The sequence below is a fragment of the Channa argus genome, chromosome 6, assembly GCF_033026475.1.
Source record: "Channa argus isolate prfri chromosome 6, Channa argus male v1.0, whole genome shotgun sequence".
In the NCBI taxonomy this organism is placed as follows: domain Eukaryota; kingdom Metazoa; phylum Chordata; class Actinopteri; order Anabantiformes; family Channidae; genus Channa; species Channa argus.
Genome location: NC_090202.1, coordinates 20510940 through 20531881, shown reverse-complemented (window position 1 = coordinate 20531881; position 20942 = coordinate 20510940). Strand labels below are relative to the sequence as shown.

At 39.6% G+C, this 20942-nt stretch overlaps 3 protein-coding genes across 4 annotated transcripts; 1 reads left to right on the top strand and 2 right to left on the bottom strand.

Moving 5' to 3' along the window:
* Nucleotides 1-1992: 1992 nt before the first annotated feature.
* dhrs12la (dehydrogenase/reductase 12-like a) lies at nt 1993-8252 on the bottom strand. Its single transcript, XM_067507145.1, has 10 exons — nt 8095-8252; nt 6258-6391; nt 5790-5872; nt 5570-5665; nt 5358-5439; nt 5193-5254; nt 4339-4443; nt 4117-4207; nt 3881-4018; nt 1993-2861 (listed from the first exon to the last, which is right to left on the bottom strand). Exons 1-10 carry the CDS (start codon nt 8148-8150, stop codon nt 2746-2748), a joined length of 963 nt encoding a protein of 320 aa, XP_067363246.1. The 5' UTR covers nt 8151-8252; the 3' UTR covers nt 1993-2745.
* Nucleotides 8253-8887: 635 nt separating this feature from the next.
* ap1s3a (adaptor related protein complex 1 subunit sigma 3a) lies at nt 8888-14188 on the top strand. Its single transcript, XM_067508450.1, has 5 exons — nt 8888-9048; nt 9872-10050; nt 10550-10658; nt 13554-13691; nt 13781-14188. Exons 1-5 carry the CDS (start codon nt 9046-9048, stop codon nt 13814-13816), a joined length of 465 nt encoding a protein of 154 aa, XP_067364551.1. The 5' UTR covers nt 8888-9045; the 3' UTR covers nt 13817-14188.
* scg2a (secretogranin II a) lies at nt 14155-20440 on the bottom strand. 2 transcript variants are annotated; one of them, XM_067508448.1, is made up of 2 exons: nt 20322-20440; nt 14155-16450 (listed from the first exon to the last, which is right to left on the bottom strand). In XM_067508448.1, exons 1-2 carry the CDS (start codon nt 20419-20421, stop codon nt 14547-14549), a joined length of 2004 nt encoding a protein of 667 aa, XP_067364549.1. In that variant the 5' UTR covers nt 20422-20440; the 3' UTR covers nt 14155-14546. The 2 variants fall into 2 exon arrangements, with proteins under 2 accessions (XP_067364549.1, XP_067364550.1); XM_067508449.1 differs by lacking the exon at nt 20322-20440 and adding an exon at nt 17627-17771.
* Nucleotides 20441-20942: the final 502 nt, after the last annotated feature.

Genomic DNA, 20942 nt, shown 5'->3' with positions numbered 1-20942 from the left:
TTTGATGTAGCTTCCTTGTAAATAGCAGCTAATATAATGTTAGACTAATGCTTGCCTTATTTTAAATGATAAAGCATCCAACATAACATAGTCACATTCCAGTTTTTTGCTCATGTAGTGTATATTTATATTTGTAGTAAAGTATTTATTATCACTGTAAATTGTTGTTTACTTTTCTTTGTGCCCGTCTAGTAGTCTGTCTTTCTTTCCCTGTGAAACGAACTGGAACGTGTTAAACTTCGTTATGTTCAGATGATCTGCAGTGTGTCAGATGGGTTATTCAAGTTGCTATTGTTTCCACCATCAAGATCTTGCGCAATAGATGTCATACTTAGGGTTAGACTGTAACCTGTAAGTGCTACCTGTTTATCAGCATCAAATAACTCACAGTAATTGTCATTTATAAATCAGAAATGTATTATTTGCCAGTGTTATTATTTAACACATTATTGATATTGAATATTTTCTTAATATATATAACACTTATTAGTGCTTCTTTAATTACTTTACACTCTTAATAACTCTTGAGTATGTGCTAGTGATCAGTTGTCTATTTACATGCCCAGCAGGGACATTAGTATGTATTTGGAGTATTTTTTTCCGGCCATTTGGTCAAGTTAAGTCTATTCATTCTTCTGTATTGGTGCCCACCCCCTCTGGAATAAAATATCTGGCTCTTTAGCTGCTATATGTGCCAATGTGTGGCAGGTAGTGTGTAATAGGTTTATCAAACCACTTTTTATTGAAGCCAGTTGCTTCAGTAATACAGACTGAGAGTAGAATTAGCTGGGGGTACAACCAAAATGGTGAGCACAAAAAGCTAAAACGGTTTGTAGAGCAGCACAAAGCCCCAGGGATGTGTGATAATTCTCTATGGGTTGTTAGTGACTTTATGCGTAGCAATTGCGTCTTTCCTGACAGTACAGTGTTAACTAGTACAGTTTAAAACTAAAAATGTAGAATCATTTCAATTCGAGGGCAGCAGAGCGAGGGCTGTATCCCCATTTTATAAAGCTAAAATAGTAGCCATGCAAGGAAACAGCAGATACTAAATCACTGAGCTGCCAAGATGCACCAATCTGTAACTGTTTTCTATTGCAGCCGCTGACAAAGACTGTAAAACCAATTCAGACAGAGAAAACTGCAGAGCTCAGACTTCAGCTGGTCATGATCTTTTATGGATCATCAATTGTGTCACATTATTCACATTTGAGCCAGTGTTAATATCAAATAATTTATTAGTGCCAGTTCAAAGATTTCACTTTTCTTTTTCCAAGGCTCACATTTTCTGCCATGAGATAATATCAGCTTATTGTTAATGCTGGTAAACACATCTATCAGTCCAACCCTAAGTATCATAAAAACTAAAGCCACCAAGCGTCTACAGGGTTATTGACGATGCTACAGTACAATCAGCTGCCCAAACTCTTCTTTCTTTTTCAGTTTACTGGACAACGAAGCCTCTTCCAGTCATTACTTCTCATTATGTCCTTGTAGCAAATTGTGTTTAGTGAGGAAAGTCTTTCGGGACTGGAGACGTAGCTCCACAGTAGGTGGAAAAGATGTGGTAGATGGCAGGATGTGCTTTTCGCAGGAGAAGCAAATGGATTAGACTTTGTCATGTTGTAAATGGTATATCTTCCTTTCTTTTTCCAGATTTAGTTTTTTACCATCTTTAACTGATCAAAGACTAGAATGGATGGGCCATGTTGATGAGGTCCACATAAACACCTGGATCACTCATTCTCCAAACAGTGGCCAAAAATCTTTCTGTCAACAGTCTGCTTGTAAAAAAAACGTGCATGATGTTAATGTTTATCTCAAAATGACTGTATTTTTAAACACTTTTGTTGACAATACAATATTTACTTTAGTCTCTGTGTCCTTTAAACCGGAACACAGAGGGAAAAGAATCAATGCTTAATAAAGATATTCTGATATGTTTATTTGCCGTTTTTCCTGGAGAATCTTAGCTGCACAATGAGACACAAATTTATGATTAAATGTCTTTATTAAAGCAGGCATTTACAAGATTAAGTCAAGCCAGACACACAATAAGCTGTTACACAATCTGCTGGCCAGATGAGAACGTATATGTTATTGAACATGTCAAGTGATGTTGCTATGTGGATGTTGCTATGTGGTGTTTTTAAGACGGGTTTCTTGTAGAGCGAACTCCTCGTCCCTTGGCTGAATTCAGTCTATACAGCGCAATAAGGCAAGTAAATGAGTTACTCACATCATGTTAAATACACATCACAAGGCACATTTGTGAATCAACAAGTACACGACTGAACCCGTAGCCTGTGGTGATGTGAATAAACAAAGTTGTGTGTGTGACTTTGGTCACATCAGATTCCCATCTGATGGACAACTTTTATAAAGCCACAGTAACAGACTGAGGTGTGTGTGTGTGTGTGTGTGTCTGTGTGATTTGTGAAGTTGCTCTCTATCAGGGAGATACCATCTTGTGGAAACCTATTTAAAAGCAGCATTACTGTCAAACACATAAAATTTTTAGTCTATAAAGTTGTAAATAAGAAAATGTTATAAAATTTGGAAAACCACTACAGGTCGTGCTAATTACAGGTGAGGTTTCTCTGGTGGTGGGATCCCCAAACATACCGCACAAGTGTATCTTATACCCAGCCTACATTTTCAACAGGGTGATGAAGCACTGAGCCCAGTGATAATAAATGTGGTGTTAGTGTTGACAAGTGTACTGGTACCCAGTTCCCTGATGTCTCAGTTTGGCTGGAATGTTTTGGCCAATTCATCCAGGAGAGAGATTAACTTCTGCTCCTCCAGGGGAGAACTGTGGGTCCAGGCCAGTGGCAGGTGGGTGGACACCATCTTTCGGTCTGTGCATAAATACATACATTACCATGAAGGTTTAAATAATTCTCCGAGAGGATTTTTCATTCTCTGTTACATTTCTTGATCCCTTTTCTAATGTTAAAGATTGATGATTTGCACAAAGTGTCTGGAGACATCAGATATATCCTATACCTGCTACTTTAAAATGTGATTGGATTAATTTTTAACCCTTGTTTCTGGGAGCAACAGGTTCAGCCAGACATCATGTTATACTGAAACATGATTCAAACAGCAAGGTACATGGTAATACTACTCAGTAAATATTGTCTTTTTCACAGCTGTCATGATTTTGGCACCTGCAGCAGTTTAGCTTTGCAAGTGTTGACATAAGATAAAGTCCCCCTAGATATGACAAAAGGCTCATCCTGCAACATAATCCATACAGACATGATAATTTCAGTTAGATGTGATGTACTTTAAAGAATTTGCCCTCTATGTTGCTTTAACATAAACAAAGCACCAAAATGGATAAATCTAAAAATGTACTTTTTTTTTTTTATTGAGACAGGAGACATAACAGTCTCATATTACGTGACACTAAAGGGTCAATGCAGTATATTTGTGTCCTGCTTTTCCTGTTGGGCTTCATTCTCCCTCTTCAAGGCCACTGGGATCATTGTGTGTCTCTGTGTACATCAAACTGAGTGTGCTTGCGCTCATAGTAGCACTGTACTATCTGGCGGTATCTGGCACCAAAAGCAGCCCACTCCAGCTGCAATGGACACGGGCCAAACCCTCACACACACACACACACATACACAAACACACGCAACCCTTACACACACACACCACTCATCCCACCCACAGATGACAGACACATAATTCAACCAGCAGTCCTTTTGTCCCCTCCTTCAACACAGTTATTTGCTTTGGGCTGGTTGTTGTGGGTTCAATGTTGCAGTTTTCTGTCTTGTTAAGTGTATTTTTAAAAAAGACATGCTTCAATAATGGATAAACATATGAATGAACTCACATTTAAAACTGATTCATTTTTGTATCATACCCTGATAGAAGCGTCCACTAGGGTTTGTGGTTGCAGCCTCAGAGATAGCCAGCCACACCACGGTGTCAGCCCCCTGCTCTGGGGTCCGCAGACTGTCCTTCATAGAGCGATGGAAGTCTGGCATTGTGTTGGCCACCGCTGAGACATAGAAAGATAGTTAGAGAAAAAACACACTTACGTTTTAAAAAGAAATGAGATAGCGGTAGAAGTTAATTGTGGTGATGGGTGGGTGTTACCTGGGGTGTCCACCCAGCCAGGGTGCATGACGGAGAAGTGAATGTTTGTGTGAGCCTTTGCCAGCTGTTCTGTCATCACCACCTGCTGCCTCTGGAGCACACGCACCCACACACACACACACACACACACACACACACACACAATCAGAGACTCGTAACAGATTTGTGTTAGAGACGAGCATGTTAATGACACTGTGCAGCACGAACAGGTTTGGGTCTTACTTTGTGCTGGGCGTAGACCATGGTGCCATCGTAGCGCCCCCTCTCAGACTGCAGGTTTCCTATCCGGAGCTTCTGCACGAGCATTCCCCCTGATGACACTGTGATCTGAACATAAGGGAATATGAACAGATGTTTTAGAGGAGATCATATAGATCATACAAAGCTAAGTTTCATGTCTTACTCTGTATTATAATAATCACTTTATACAGTGGTGCAATATACCACAGGACACTTATACAAGTACTTTTAAGTTAATTTTACTGTTGCAATTGTTTGTATATGTTATCATTATAAATGTGAACCGTTCTTACCACTTATCCATAATATTACTGCTTAAATCTGAGATGTTAGGAACATTTCTTTAAAATGAGATAGAAATAAGCCGCCCTGCCCTTGTTTAGCCATTAACGTCAAAGGGAGCAGCCAGCCATGCCTTCATGATATACTGCATATGAGGTGCAGGAAAAGAGCATAAGGCATTAACATCACTCATCCATCACTTATGATCACTGGTTCACTGCATCCATCTCACAAATGATTTCATATCAACGTGCAGCAAATCACTCGTTTAAAAGTGTATGTTTATCATTTCATTTAGGTACTTGTTAAGTGTTATTTGTAGAGCAGCCTGAGCCCTGGAAATGTGACAATCTGACAAAACTATCTGACTGCAGGGCTTTTATATGTGAAGGAGTAGGTTTGCAGCCTGCTAGTACCACTTTCACTGTACTACTTGAAAGCTTCTAACATTGCATTGTATGAAACATTAAATGTTTATTAAACCTCTGGTGCAGAAGACAATAACATCTGTGAGGCCGGACAAACCAACAGCAGGTCTTGTCTCTGGGACTCACCACTCTGGGATCTGCGCTTTTCTCCAGCAAAGGAATGAGGCTCTTGGTGAGAATGTAAAGCCCTAGGTGACAAAAAAGGATGAGAAAAAAAACACTTTTTATGGATATCTCTAATAACTCCTGCTCACTTTTTGCCTCACACCTCTTTCTGGACCTTTGACTCACCAAGGACATTAGTGGCAAAGCTCTTTTCTAGCCCCTCTGCGTTCACATCCCTTTGACTCATGATGCTGCCTGCATTATTGATCTGCACAAATTACAGCATATGATCACTCACTTACGTTAAAGCAAAATGTGACAAGAAATAATAAGAAAAGTGAAGTATAGGTGCCCACCAACACTGAATGAATATAAATATATGAATGCAGGTCACTCACCAGTACATTGAGAGCCTTGTACTTCCTCTTAAAGGCCTCAGCAAACTCCCAGACCTTCTTGGTCTCGGACAGGTCAAGGATATGGACATAGACTTCCTGTAATGACACCAGCCATTTTGGATAATAATTAATGTCACGTGTCCCGAACCAGGAGTAATCTGAAGGCTCTCTGTTCTCCTGTTTTACTTAAATATCTTTTGAGAAGTGATTCATACTGTACTTTATTTCCTGTCTCCTTCACAATTTCAGCCCTCGCCTCCTCGGCCTTGTCCTTGTTCCTACACACCATGTGGATCGTTCCACCTGTGACAAAGACATTATACACAAACACTAAATATTAATAACTTTAATAGGATTGGATTTGATTTGGGGTTGTTTGTTTATTTTATTGCAGTATAACAAGTTCTGTTATTCCTTCTATTTCTTTCCCTTTTTAAGTTGTCATTATTTTCTTCAATGTATTTCCTTCCTCTTTTCCACATTGCTTTCTAAAGGACTGATATTATATAATATAAATCATTGTCACTGCTATATAAATTGTGAAAAAACACTAAAATATTATTCACAAAAGTAACTAAGACTCTTGGTTACTGCTATGATCTTTGTAATACTACAAGTAACTTTCCCGCTACGTACCGAAACTACCAATGTGATGTGTTTGTCTTCATATATGAGTTAAGTTCGCTACCTCTCTTAGCGATGGCCATGGCGGTGGCTCTCCCAATGCCACTGTTGGCTCCTGTTATCATGAAGGAGCGTCCAGCCATGGACACCTCTAGGTCCTTCTCCACAAATCGTTTGGAAGCTGCCAGGAATGCATTCCTGAAAGGTATAACCATTTAATGCGATTGTATCTATGTCAGCGACCTGCTCATCTGCACAACTTCCATGCATCTACTCCATATCTCTGCCTCGGTGCTCAGTTAATTTTGTGTGTGTGTGTGTGTGTGTGTGTGTGTGTGTGTTCAGGTCATTACAAAGCCTGCTTACTGTAGCTTCACCTCACAGCTTTACTGTACAATCACATACAATAAAGGAGCGAGTGTGCCTGGCATCTTCTTTAATGAAAACCGTATTGGGGGTGAGACTACTGATGGTGACAACACCATTCAGGAGTGTGTGTGTGTGTGTGTGTGTGTGTGTGTGTGTGTGTGTGTGTCACTAAGAACTCAAAAACCCCCATTGTCCTTGATGCCATTGTTGAGGGTGGCGAAATGGGACGGGGAGGGGGGCACTGCTGAAGCTAAATGCCCGCTCTGTTCAGTGGTGTCATGCAGAGAACTATTAGTGCAGGGTCAGAGCGGGTTTCCAGGCAGTTCACTGGGAGTAAAGATAACATAGAACAAAGGGGAGAAGGGAAACAATCACAAAAGCACCTCTTCAGGCAGCTTGGCTCGATGTATGCTGATGGAGAAAGGCAACTTAGAGCTGCAACAGATCAGATAGAAAGTCCTTAGAGCCACTGACATATGGTCTTACTTGCCTTCTGTAAAGTCATTATCAACTTTTCTCAAAATAAAACATAATTAGGGTCAAGGATGTTCTCTGGCTCTACTCCGTTTAGTCCTGTTTAACAAAACCCTCCACCAACAGCTGCACCTTCAGCTGTACATGCAATAGCAGCAAAATGTGATGTCACTTGTGCAGATGACAATAATTGACATTATATATCAATTTGATGATTATTGTCTTGATTAATCAACTCACTGTTTGGTCTTAGCAAAGTCAGAAAATAGTTCAAATCCCTTTTACATTTTCTAAAACCCAAGGTGTGGTTTTCAGATGTATTTGTCAAAGTAATGCTCCAAAAACTTTAGAAAGAGATAAAGCACAGAAAAACATTGTCCTTCCTTTGAGAATTTGTAAATTAAATTGGGTAATTGAATTTGAAGTGATTTGTATTATCAATAAATCAGTGAATATCAAAAGAGTTGCAGATTTTTCCAGTGTTCTGCAACTTGTGTCAGCTCGGCTTCTCGTGCTTTTATTTTAATCCAAATGTTAAATATTTAAAGTGTTGCATTTGGGTTCTGTGTTTCTTTTTCAGTATTTTCTTGATTCTGTATGCTATAGTGTTTCAGATTGTTCACGCCCACCATACTGTACATGACCTATTCATATGGACAATATTTGAATAGTTTTTACTTTTAAAGTGAACAGAACTCAATGTAGGTTGTCAAATGGCAAAAAACATACAAAAGAAATATAGAAACAGGGGGGGAAAGGAGTGTATTGAGATATAAATGGCATATTGGATCATTTGCTTTAAAATGATGTCAATAAAAGTCAGATTCTCAAACATTTTACTTAAAGTACCTGTGATATTTAAAACCAGACATACAATAAAATGTAAAATTAGCAGAAACCCCTCTTCATATTCCGTTTACTAAGTTATGGTGTGATTGTGATGAGCTTGTGATCCATCACCTCCATCAAGCGCGCGCGCACACACACACACACACACACACACACACACACTGGGAGGATGCGCAGCAGCAGGTCACAGACAGATTAAAAGATCTTACCTGGTGAACTCGGTCATTCCCTTCAGGAACCAGGCGGAGTTGCGGTACAGAGACATGGTGCTGCTCTGGAAGCCTCTCGCCGAACTCAGCTCTCGCCTCTGCTTTTAGTCTGGACCAAAACCACGTGTGTCTCGGCCGACAACTCCACCGGCCACCCAGCGGCGGGACGGAAGGATGTTTGTCTTTAGTTTCACTAACACTGGAACAATCTGCAACTCTTTTGATATTCACTGATTTATTGATAATTCCCACATTTAAGTTACAGATTCTCAAAGGAAGGGCACTGAATGTTTTTCTGTGCTTTATCTCTTTCTAAAGTTTTTAGAGCATGACTTTGACAAATACATCTAAAAACTACACCTTGGGTTTTAGAAAATGTAAAAGGGATTTGAACTATTTTCTGTCTTTAGTTTCACTAAAGAATAGAATAACGTATCTGTGGACATGCTGACGTCTGAATGGCAAGGATGCTGAGACGGGGACTGACATAAATTAATCCCCATAGGCTAAAATAAAACACACATTAAATAGAGAATAAACTAGAACACAGGGACTTTAAATTATTTGTATCATCTTGTCGTTTGTTACTTTGATCCAGTGACGGATGAATATCTGCTAATTGTGACTTAAATTGCACCAATAAATAAAAACTGTATGAAATAATCTGTGACAGCAAAACGGTGCTTGTGTGCGACCTGAAGCGTCCACCTACCGTCCTCCCACTGACCTGTCTGAAATTCCTAAACAGCCAATCAGCTGCTGGAGCGCAGCAGGGCGCGGCTCGGACCGGAGAAGGTGTGAGCGCGGTGGATTGTGGGAAGGTAAACCATGTCGCCGCGCCGTAGATCACACGCAAATTACAGCGGGAAGGTGTAGGTCTCCGTGATTCTGGGGAAGAGGTGATTGGAAAGATATTGACTGGAGTGAGTGCCCGCGTGTTGTCGTGACAAAATGGTGAGTATCCGGGTTTTGACCATGCACCTGTGTGTAGAGGTCCAGGATGTGACGCGTTTTAGTAATTTAGATTTTGTGTAATTAGCGTAAAGTATGAAAACGGCGGCAGCAAAACACGATTCTTATTTTTTTTATTTTGTTTGGTTTAGTTTGATAGCTGCGAGTGCATTTAAGGCAAGGATTTCCTTGATCAAAGGTCACTAAATTGATAGTGCAGTGCCAAGAGCCTGATATTTACTCGGGTTTTAAAATATTTCTTATATAAAAAATATGTTTCATGTATCTGATTTGTCAAACTTTATATACAAGCTCGAAGTGATAAGCTTTAAAAGGCAACTTTCAGTGTAAGGACAATGTCAAACAGGAAGATTAATGCAAATCAGTGATGGTGGATGTTCTTCGCCCTTTTTTTTTTTTTAAAGGAAACATCACATATGGCAATCGAGATCAAGAGAAACTTAAAGTATTGGGTATATTTTTGTCCATCCGTCGATGTTTATTTTGTTGCAGACAGAAGCTACTTGAAGCTGCACCTGAGGGCAAAGAGCTCACATTAATTACCGTTGTATTTATTGCTCAAAGGTTAAACTCTAAGTCTGTTATGTTTCCTGGTGATCTTCATTCTTGTTTCTTCTGTTTGGTTTCTTCTGTTTATAAGCTACATATTAACCTTTTAGTTATGAGTTTAACGTTCGCCACACAAGATGTTCCTCCTGTTTGTTTAGTTTTTACAATTTTCTGCAGTGACCCTCTGCGTTGCACAAACAAACATTTATTGAGTCTTTGTTCTCAGGTCTGCTCCCTCCCTCCTCTTCTTTTTCAGATGCGCTTCCTGTTGCTGTTCAGTCGGCAGGGGAAGCTGCGACTGCAGAAATGGTTCACGCCAGTAACAGACCGGGAGAAGAAGAAGGTGATCCGGGACATGATGATGCTAGTGTTGGGCCGTCAACCACGATCCTGCAACTTCCTCCAATGGAGGGACCTCAAGATTGTTTACAAGAGGTGCCGACAAGAGACTCAGCTGTGTTTGATTTCTGTTAGCAGTGTGCTAAGACACTGTGTAATGTTTTGTCAGCAGCAGGTTTTTCAGACAGAAACCACCACATACTCTGTTTACACCTAATATTTAACTCTTTGCTAATGCTCCAAAACACTCACTGACTGTTCTGGACTATAGGTTATAGGCTGATGATGCAGCATTTCTTGTAATAAAAGTAATGATGTCGTAAGTGAATGTGATAAACAGGAACATCTCACTTTATTTTGCACGTCAGTGCATTGATATAAAGTTATGTGTGTATTAGTGTTACATTTTACTTTGCTGTACTTTGCTAGAAGTTTTTTTTTAACTGAGCACATGCAGGAAAAAACATAGCAGCAAAGCAAATGCATGCACATGATGATTTCTCAAGTGGTGGATTTTATAAGCTCGTCTTTTAGTGCAACGCACGCCTCATGAAAAGACTTGCTGACCTCTGATCTTCATCATCTTCAAAATCAGGTACGCCAGTCTGTATTTCTGTGCTGGTATGGAGGACCAGGACAATGAGCTGCTGACCCTTGAAGTGCTGCACAGATATGTTGAATTGCTGGATAAATATTTTGGCAACGTAAGTAGAGTCGAATGTCTTAGTCCAGATTGTTATTGACTAATTAATTGATCATAGCTGGCTATGCACACAGGCATTTTCAATTATTCTGGTTCATTAGACATCTGCTCAGACTGGCTCAGGATTTTAGCTATTTTTGAATTATGCAAGCTTGCTAAACTTTTGGTTAGAGGTCTTATTTGTCCCAGTTTAACAGGTGCACAAAAGTGATGCAGCAGAGTAAAGGAGACGTCAGCATATGATAGTTTCAGCTAAAATTTAAATGAATAGATAAATTGATCAAATCCATTAATCAATTTATTCTACTGCTACAAATACTAACCTCAAGAAGACAGAGAAGAGTTGAAATAGTTGTGTTTTGAAAACACACCTGATCAAAGAAGTTAATTTGTTCATCAAATACAACAATAACAATACTACACATGACCCAATGTAACATTGTTTGGAACTAGGTAATGTAGAATAATTCTAGACTAACTGTGAAAATATGAGTCAGTAAGAAGTATAATTGTAATTGTGTCTTCATTTATTTATCTGATGTCAGTTAATTGACATCAACTCTGGCTTTGTTGATTTATAAATGATTCCATAATTTGTCATCCTTGAGTACATAATTAATTCAACCATACAGTTAAAAAAAATCTACAATGTAGTTGCTTTGCTCCTTTTCAGCTATATTGCTGATGGGAACCCAAGCTGATGTTGGATTGTTCTGTCCAGGATAGTGAGGTTGTCTGTTTTTGTGGACCTTTTGGACCTTTGGCTTTGTGCTAAGTGTCATGTTTAAAAAAATAAATAAATATCACTGAGATTTCCCTTCATTGGAAGTTCAGGCAATACCTGTCCTGACATTGAGGTAAGACACTGAGACACAGGTTAAATGTTTTACAAGTCAGTGTGAGTACCTCTCTGCACATCATGTCCCCCTGCTGTCCGTAAGAGGCTAAAGCTCCAAACCGCTCTCATGACTGTAACACTGAAAGGTTCATAACCCTTTGTAATGTGGAAACATAGTCTACATTGGCTAAAAGCTCATTCTAAATCTACTGAAACAGCCAATTCCTCAAAGGTCAATGAAACTCATAAATAATCCGTTTATTTTGAGTTGAACAGCTGCTTTTTGTTAATGTTTGTCCTGTGTCGACAGAATATTGGTTACTTAGAAACAACTGGTTATCATTCAAAATGTTTTTGTCTTTTATCTATCTATCTATCTATCTATCTATCTATCTATCTATCTATCTATCTATCTATCTATCTATCTATCTATCTATCTATCTATCTATCTATCTATCTATCTATCTATCTATCTATCTATCTATCTATCTATCTATCTATCTATCTATCTATCTATCTATCTATCTATCTATCTATCTATCTATCTATCTATCTATCTATCTATCTATCTATCTATCTATCTATCTATCTATCTATCTATCTATCTATCTATCTATCTATCTATCTATCTATCTATCTATCTATCTATCTATCTATCTATCTATCTATCTATCTATCTATCTATCTATCTATCTATCTATCTATCTATCTATCTATCTATCTATCTATCTATCTATCTATCTATCTATCTATCTATCTATCTATCTATCTATCTATCTATCTATCTATCTATCTATCTATCTATCTATCTATCTATCTATCTATCTATCTATCTATCTATCTATCTATCTATCTATCTATCTATCTATCTATCTATCTATCTATCTATCTATCTATCTATCTATCTATCTATCTATCTATCTATCTATCTATCTATCTATCTATCTATCTATCTATCTATCTATCTATCTATCTATCTATCTATCTATCTATCTATCTATCTATCTATCTATCTATCTATCTATCTATCTATCTATCTATCTATCTATCTATCTATCTATCTATCTATCTATCTATCTATCTATCTATCTATCTATCTATCTATCTATCTATCTATCTATCTATCTATCTATCTATCTATCTATCTATCTATCTATCTATCTATCTATCTATCTATCTATCTATCTATCTATCTATCTATCTATCTATCTATCTATCTATCTATCTATCTATCTATCTATCTATCTATCTATCTATCTATCTATCTATCTATCTATCTATCTATCTATCTATCTATCTATCTATCTATCTATCTATCTATCTATCTATCTATCTATCTATCTATCTATCTATCTATCTATCTATCTATCTATCTATCTATCTATCTATCTATCTATCTATCTATCTATCTATCTATCTATCTATCTATCTATCTATCTATCTATCTATCTATCTATCTATCTATCTATCTATCTATCTATCTATCTATCTATCTATCTATCTATCTATCTATCTATCTATCTATCTATCTATCTATCTATCTATCTATCTATCTATCTATCTATCTATCTATCTATCTATCTATCTATCTATCTATCTATCTATCTATCTATCTATCTATCTATCTATCTATCTATCTATCTATCTATCTATCTATCTATCTATCTATCTATCTATCTATCTATCTATCTATACCCCACTCATAAAAAGTTATAGAAAAATGTGTGACCTTCGGATGAAATGTGCAAAATGTAAAAAGCTCATGCTACAGTGATACAGCTGTCTAAGCTTTTTTATTTTTCATGTGTTCAGGGAAAAAAAGACTGAAGTTAAAATAAAGCAAGTGACTCGAAAGACAGCAAGTTCATCTTTATAAATTTCTAGCAACTTGTTTTCTTTCCTAGTTTTGTCATAATTGTTACTGCCTTCTGGTTGTTCATTGTAGAAGAATGAAATAGTTTCTCCCATGAGTAAAATATACATTCAATCCCACTTATATAGTAGTGTGAACCATATTTAGTTTGATCTTATAGTGTATGTTTTGTGTTTCTTTGTCAGGTGTGTGAGCTGGACATAATTTTTAACTTTGAGAAGGCTTACTTCATCCTGGATGAATTCCTGATGGGAGGAGAAATCCTAGAAACTTCCAAAGTAGCTGTGGGTGTATCTATGGAGGAGGCGGACACGCTCCAGGAGGTATAGGACGCTTTCACAGCCCTTCAGTTAATGTGGGCTTTGTTATTACTCATGTGAAATGTGTCTGTAAACGTCCTCTCTCCCCACAGACAATGGAGGAATATATGAGCAAACCTGCCTACTGAGCCAAGAGAGGATGAGGATGTCTCACATTTCAAGATTATTAGTTTGATTACTGACTAATAATGACTCACATCGTGCTGTGGTCATGTAATAACCAAAAGCCCCAGTGGGTTTTTTTTGTGCTTACTTTTTATAATGGTAATTATGTTTGAGTCTATAAGTGCCTTTTATTGATCAGTCTCAGGGTTTTATGACAGGAAGTGTGACTTGTGTCCTGTGCTTTTTAAAAATATTTAAATATGCTTTTGCAACCATCGGTGAGATATGGCAGACGAGGGGCATTTTATACTTAAACAGATGTATTGCGTGAGCCATAAATAAAGAAACACCAGACAGTAAGGAAAAAATAAAGTCAATGCTTTATTAACCTCAGGTATGTCACATATGACCACATTTAAGAAAGAGTTACAAAAAAAGAGAAGACACACACACACACACAAGTGAATCTAAGGGATCCAACACTGATTTCGGTTGTGTATGTGTGCTTTGAAGTGTAAGGCTGGTGAGTCGCATGTACTGGTTAAGTATTGTTGAGAAATAAATTAAATTAAAAAAGGCATTAAATGAATGTTCAAACACTCATATTTCTGCTAATAAATAGGAACTTTTGTAAACCTACCGATTAACTAAAGTAGATTGTATGTTTTATTTTTCAAAATACCTTATTTTCGCCCTCTCCCTCCACTAAAACAATATATATTTATATATATGTATATGTATCTACAACCTTATTTAAATTCCTTGAGCAGTTTTGGCATCAGTATCATTCTCTCTAGTTTCTGGGTTCAGGTAGCTCAGCAGTTTCATCACTGCCTCATTATCAATGCTTTGCATTTGTTTGTCGTTGCCCCTGTCGTCATCGTTACTATGTCTCTTTTCATTCAGGGTTTTATCTGAGTCCATTTGATCAAAATAATCCTGTATGGCCTGTTCAAAAGAGCCTGTCGTGCTCTGTGCGACATCATCCCGTTTCTGGCTCGCCTTGGTCTTGCTATACACAGGGTTTGGATACCGTGCCAGCATCTGAGCTGCCAAATACGCTGCCAGTTCATCCTCGTCCGCTGTGTCGTCATCCGCGTCCTTTACTGTGCTGGGAAGGCGCCGCTGTGTGGGAGCGGATTCCCCCGAACGCCCCGTTGGCTGAGTGTGAAGTCGTGACAAAGAGCTTTTGTACTGCTTCTGCCTCCTGATGGGAGCTGGATCTTCCACGCCCCCTAACCCCAGGATGTTGAGGATTTCTTCTGTCCTCAGTTCTTCTGGGGACTTTTGTCTTCCAGGCAGGTGCCTGTTGTAGAATCTGGTTACTGGATACTTGTGTGTCTTCTTTGCAGATATCTGAGAGAGCATGTATTGTGGTCTGTCTTGATTGGACATTTGTCCGGTTTTGAGCATGTCCATCAGGTCTTCAGGTGGGATCTGGTATTTCTGGGAGATCTGAATGAGCTGGTAGATGGCCCGTGGATCTATGTAGTCTCTGGATTGTGTCTGAGCCACTCTCCTCTCTGCTCTCTCCTCCTGCTCCTCCTCTTCTTTCATCGCTCGTTTCTGCTCATCTGTTTTCTCCAGCACTTTCAGAAGGTAATAATCCACTAAATTGGCAGCATCATCTGCATCGTTTGACCTCTTGACTAAGTAGCTTACATCGTCTTCCTCTTCATCATCCTCATTTGCTTCTTCACCGTTGTCGTCAAGGTAATCGAGCCCTCTGTCGACCTCGTGTTTGTTGTCCCTCTCCTCCTCCCCCTCTTCCTCCTCCTCTTCCTCCTGCTCTTGTAGTGGACCCCAGTCTGTGAAATCCCCACCGATGTCATCATATACCGCATTCCTCACATTAAACATGTGATCATCATCCGCCTCATCACCGTCCTCCATGTCACCCTCGTCGTCTTGCCGTTTATGCGTCGCTTTCGCACTGGTCAGCTTGTCCAGTTCGTCGAACACAGACTGCAGAGTCGCCAGGTTCTGAGGTGTGTACTTCTCCTCCACGTTCTCGTTAGTGCGTTTGTAGGGGCTCTCGTGCTCCAAATCTGATCCCTCATCCTCCTCTTGCTCATCACCCTCACCCTCTTCTTCATCCTCAAACATCAACGGCAGCTTCTTGTGAGGTGTGATGCCTTGTTGCTTCTGCTGCACCCTGAGGTACGTGCCATCCTTTGTGCCCTCTCCTTCCACACTGGGGCGAAGTGAAGCTGGCTTTGATGCTTTCTCTGTCTGCTGGAGAGTGCTGAGCACAGCCTGGAGGAGCTCTTCACTTTTGTCCTCCCTCCCATTCTCCTCTTCCTCTTCTTCCTCATCCTTGGTCTGCATAGGGTTAGAGGACAGTTTCAGCATGGCATGCAGCTTCTCAGCATCATCGAACCCTGCAGAGAAGGGTGTGTGGGGCTGGGAGTCTGAGCTGGTTCTCTGACGAAGGCTCTCAATGTACTCCAAGGCTTTGAGCATGTCAGCATTAGGAACCTGGTGGACATTTGCCCTCTGGGAATCTGATTCACTTCCCCTCAGTCTGTGATCTTTGAGCGATGCCCCATGAACGCCAGAGGAACCGAGGAAGAGAAGGATAAAGACGAGGTTGGCAAACCAGACGAGGAAAGGTTTGCCTGTTGTGGAGGTTTCGGAAAGTGACGGCATTGTGATGCCTGCAAAAGGAAAGACAAAGAGGCACATGTCAGCTCTGACCTTTACACATTAAGCTAACAGGTTGCTTCGGTTACCTCTGTGGCATTTCTGAAAATGTCTTGTGCTCTTATCGTCATTTCAAAGCTCTGGTCTGGGGATAACATCACACATCACAAAGATATGTGTTTGGATTTGAAGGGAAATCAGGTGGAAAATTTGAGTAATGAGGTCAGTCAGCTGACATCTTCACAATATTTATACTAAATATACCAAATATATTCCAGATTAATGGACCCGGGTATTCTAATTCTGGGGTCCTTTGTTGTAGCACTCATAGGCTGCAATAATATAAGTGGTACACACGTACCACTTATCTTATATATTACCACGCACGATGTTAGTACCCCTCCTCCATTTTTCTGCCTGTTGCTGTGTTTAAAGATCCCACCGGAATCCTGCCGCCTGTTTGCCAGAAGCTGTAACAGCAGCGGCATTCCAGCTCCCGTTAAATTTCATTAGTCGTCTAATTGCTTCTCTCTCGTTGTCAAGGCAACCCGGTAAGGCTGATGTTCCCAAGGGGCCTCTCCTTTTAATCGATTACACCATCTAAAGTCCAATTATTATCGTGTTTTCAAGCTTAAAATGTGTACTTTTTAAAGCAAACTGGCGTCCAGTGGGATACGGTCTGTGCACTGGCGTTTGTGAAACTTGCTTCTAAAATTCAGGAAAACGTTTAAATACAAATGAGCGCAAAGGTAATGTTTGTTCTCATATTTTCGAGACAGGGAATTCTTCTAACATTGGAGTCAAATTAGAAGAACACTCAAAACAAACAAGGAGCGACAGTTCATAAGCAATTACATATTTTTTCTTTTCCCTTTGCTTTTCCTAATTGGATTTAAATGGGCGAACTTTACACGCTCCAATTTTTTTTTCAGTCTTGAAAGTCACGACAATCACTGAAAGAGCACAAACAATTCAAGATAATCCGAAGCGAAACGAGAACAAAGAAACACATTGGGCGACACACAACGCAACCTCTTCGCCTCAACATCTGCGGCGGTGCATCAGGTTGACAAACAGCGAGCGCAACAGAAGACCGCTTCAGTAACTAAAAACTCTTTACTCACTTTAGTCTTGGTTGAGAGTAGTGTAGTGTAATGGGCATCATGCATTTAATAACAACCAACTCTTACCTTTGTTATCAATTTTTGTGTAGGGTCGTGAGTGAGCTGAGCATCTCTCTGCCTCGCGGTGGGAGTCTGGTTTCAGCACCGCGGACAGCTCCTCTTGCTATTAGAGGAACCACCTGACTCGTGCGTCACAGACCGAGGATATACGCAACCCACACAAATACGCGCGCGCGCGCGAACACACACGCACACACACACACACACACCCACCCTCTCTCATGCACGCAGTTAATATTTGAGTCATCCAAACAAAACTGCTTCTCCCTTTGAATATGAACTCAAACTAGTTATGAGACCTACTCTATGGCTTTTGTTGCATCTTATGCTGAAAGATATAAATTCATAATGGAGCTATATGGCTGAGGGGTCTGTCTTGTCTAGCTCTGCACATTATATTAAATAGTTCATATTAAAATAGAATTTATGCATATGTTTAATATGAAAAGACTTTTAACTTGGGTATTTAGGTTCATACACGTTGGAATGAGTAGGCTTATGAGTAATGAGTAATTAACCTCTTATTGTTTTTACATGCTAAATAGCTGATAAATGCTCTATAAATGATGTCTTTCTGATTGATTTAGTTTTTTCACTGATTGTATTGTACGTTTGATGTTTCCTACTGTAGTAGAGAATGTTGAATGGCTGTTTTTTGCTGTCGGTGCTGCAACATTGAGGGGCAGAGATAGTTAAAGTCCACCGATGACTCACATACAGACTCCGCCAAAGACGGGTGGGGTGACAGAGGGACTGCAGAGGGGTGTGTATGTACGTGTGTGTGTGTGTGTGTTTGAGTGTGAGTGTAAAAGAGAGAGAGAGAGAGAGAACCAGAGAGAGAGCACTTTTGTCGTCAGCCAGCCTGCACTGTGGTCTCTATTTTTGGCTGCCTGTCAAATCTTTCTCACTGTGTGTGTGTTTTTCCAGTTTCATTCATAAATCCCTCTCACTGCTGTGTTTGATGTGAGCTCAGGCTACTCTCCACCGACCTGCTTGTCTGATATTCAGCAACATTTTCTTGTTTTTAGCTTTGTCACCATCACAGCCATACAACTCTTCACTTTATATGGAAAATTGAGTCCACAAACCATATTTTTGCTTGCGATTCTCCCCACAATGACTCACATCATTAGATCGTCACAATACAATGTAAACAGCAGGATCCAAGCAAATATGACACTGCGTTTGGTAAAATGTGTGTCACCATTTCCGGTTTGGACCATTTATAAAAGTGAATAACCTTTCAACCTTGCAAGGAAAGAGTCCTTTTCTGGTACTGGGTGAGATTATTCCATGGAGGAAAGAGACGCTGATGAGTCACACAAGAGCATCCTCTCAAACTCATTAGGAACCTTTAAGGCTCAGTCACAATCACCACTTCTACACACGGATTCATATTGAGTCACATCAAATATTTTGTTTCCATTCTTTTTTTCCCCTGAAAGGCTGCAAGCAGGATAAAGTCTACCTTTTGCTGTTGTCAAGCTGCACATTTAAGGAGCAGTAGACCAAAAGAAACCAGGACCGAAGATCTGATTTTAATCTCATGTCTCCCTCAGCCTAATTACATTCTCTCTCATGACTAACAACACACATACATCTACGCAGTGAGAGTTTAGTGCTGATAAAGCCTGAGCTGTCTGGCTAATTGCTTGTGGTTGTGTTTGTGGCAGGAGTACTGGTAAATAGAAACCAATTACAGCTCAGTTCCACCCCCATTTCTACTGCTTGTCCATTTTTCATCCTTCTCAGGTCAAATGAGAACTTTCTTACTGGCAATTAGTAGTTTTCCCATTTTGGTACAACAGGGTGGTGTGACTATCTGGGGTCACATCCTTCAGAAGATAGTGAATTTGAAACTTTCTCCAGACCAAGTAGTTGTATATTTATTTAGCATTTAGTACTAACCATCTGCTGAAGAAGACCATGTAACCTAGCTGTAAGTAAGTAAATGTAAAAAAGTAAAATCCAGTAAATGCAGCCAAATTAAGCAAGAGGCTTCCGAAAAGTTACAATATTATCTAATATCCTCAGAGGCCCATGAGTCCACAGATGAAGACCTCTTAATACAGTGGGAAAATACAGAATGTTGGACAGAATCCCTAATGGGTTCGCATGGGACACACTGCAACAGTGCACAATGTGATTTTCTGCAATTTTTGCCACATCCTGCAATTAAAGGGTGTAAAAACCCGAAGCCATTAAAACAGTAATTTGCTACATTATGCCATGCAGGACTGGAGACATGGTCTGCCAAATATACGTGACAGTTGATTTAAAAGTCAGGTGAATAGATCTGTGGTAAAATGACTGGAGTTTGGTTTGAATCTTGAAAGGCACCGATTTTACATGATCAGTATGAGAAGTCGTGTCCAGCCTGTGAAAACTGCTGTATAGGTCTTCTGTGGTTCTGCGGAGACAAAATAAACCTTTCTTGTGATTATCATAAATGCGCAGAAATTAATGTTTGTGAGAAACAAATGTCAGCTATTTTGATTCATTGGAACTTAATTGGTTTAATCAAATTTCTCTAATGGCAATAAAAACTTCCATCATGTGTTGTTTAAAATGTGACTAAAGTCTGATTGGTACACAGAAGGAGGTGACGTCAGCTTTTCTCAGCCTATACAAACAAGTAAGAAAACCTTAAAGGCAGCAACTCTCCTATTATATTCGGCAAATAGAAAAGGTGCTCACTCACCTCTCCTGGTCAGGGGCATCATCTCGTCTCTCTCTCCCCTCTTTACCTTTTCTGTGCGTGTGTTTGTCCCCTGGCAACTGACTGGCCGCTCCCCATTCATTACCCCCGGGCTTGGCAGCCAATAAATCTGCCCCTTAATTCAGGTTGTCAGGAGCTTGGCAGGCACAATGTAGAGACAGAGAGAGGGGAAGGTTTTGAATGGGTCTACAGGGTTTGACGTCAGTCTCTTTTCTCTTGTGTGTGTGTGTGTGTGTGTGTTTGAGTGTGTTTGTGGGAATAGGTGTGTTGCATCAATTTTTGCTGTTTTGTGAAACATGAGATATGGCACCACATTGTGTGAGTCTCTCTGGGGCATTTATAGCACACCTGCACTGCACTGATCACCTTTTCCTGAAACAATGAAGTCATTCATTTGTAAAAGCGCATGTTTACAGCAGATCTTTACACTTCACTACAGTTTACTGAGAGAAGAAATGAGGGTTTAAAGGAAGATCACAAAAAGCCTGATATTTATAAAATGTTGCTTTTGTGAGAGCCCATTAAAAGACCCCCGAGGAGCTAATTTTAAAGTGCTGCACCCAAAAAACGCCATTTATGCAACTGTGCTCAAATCCATTATCA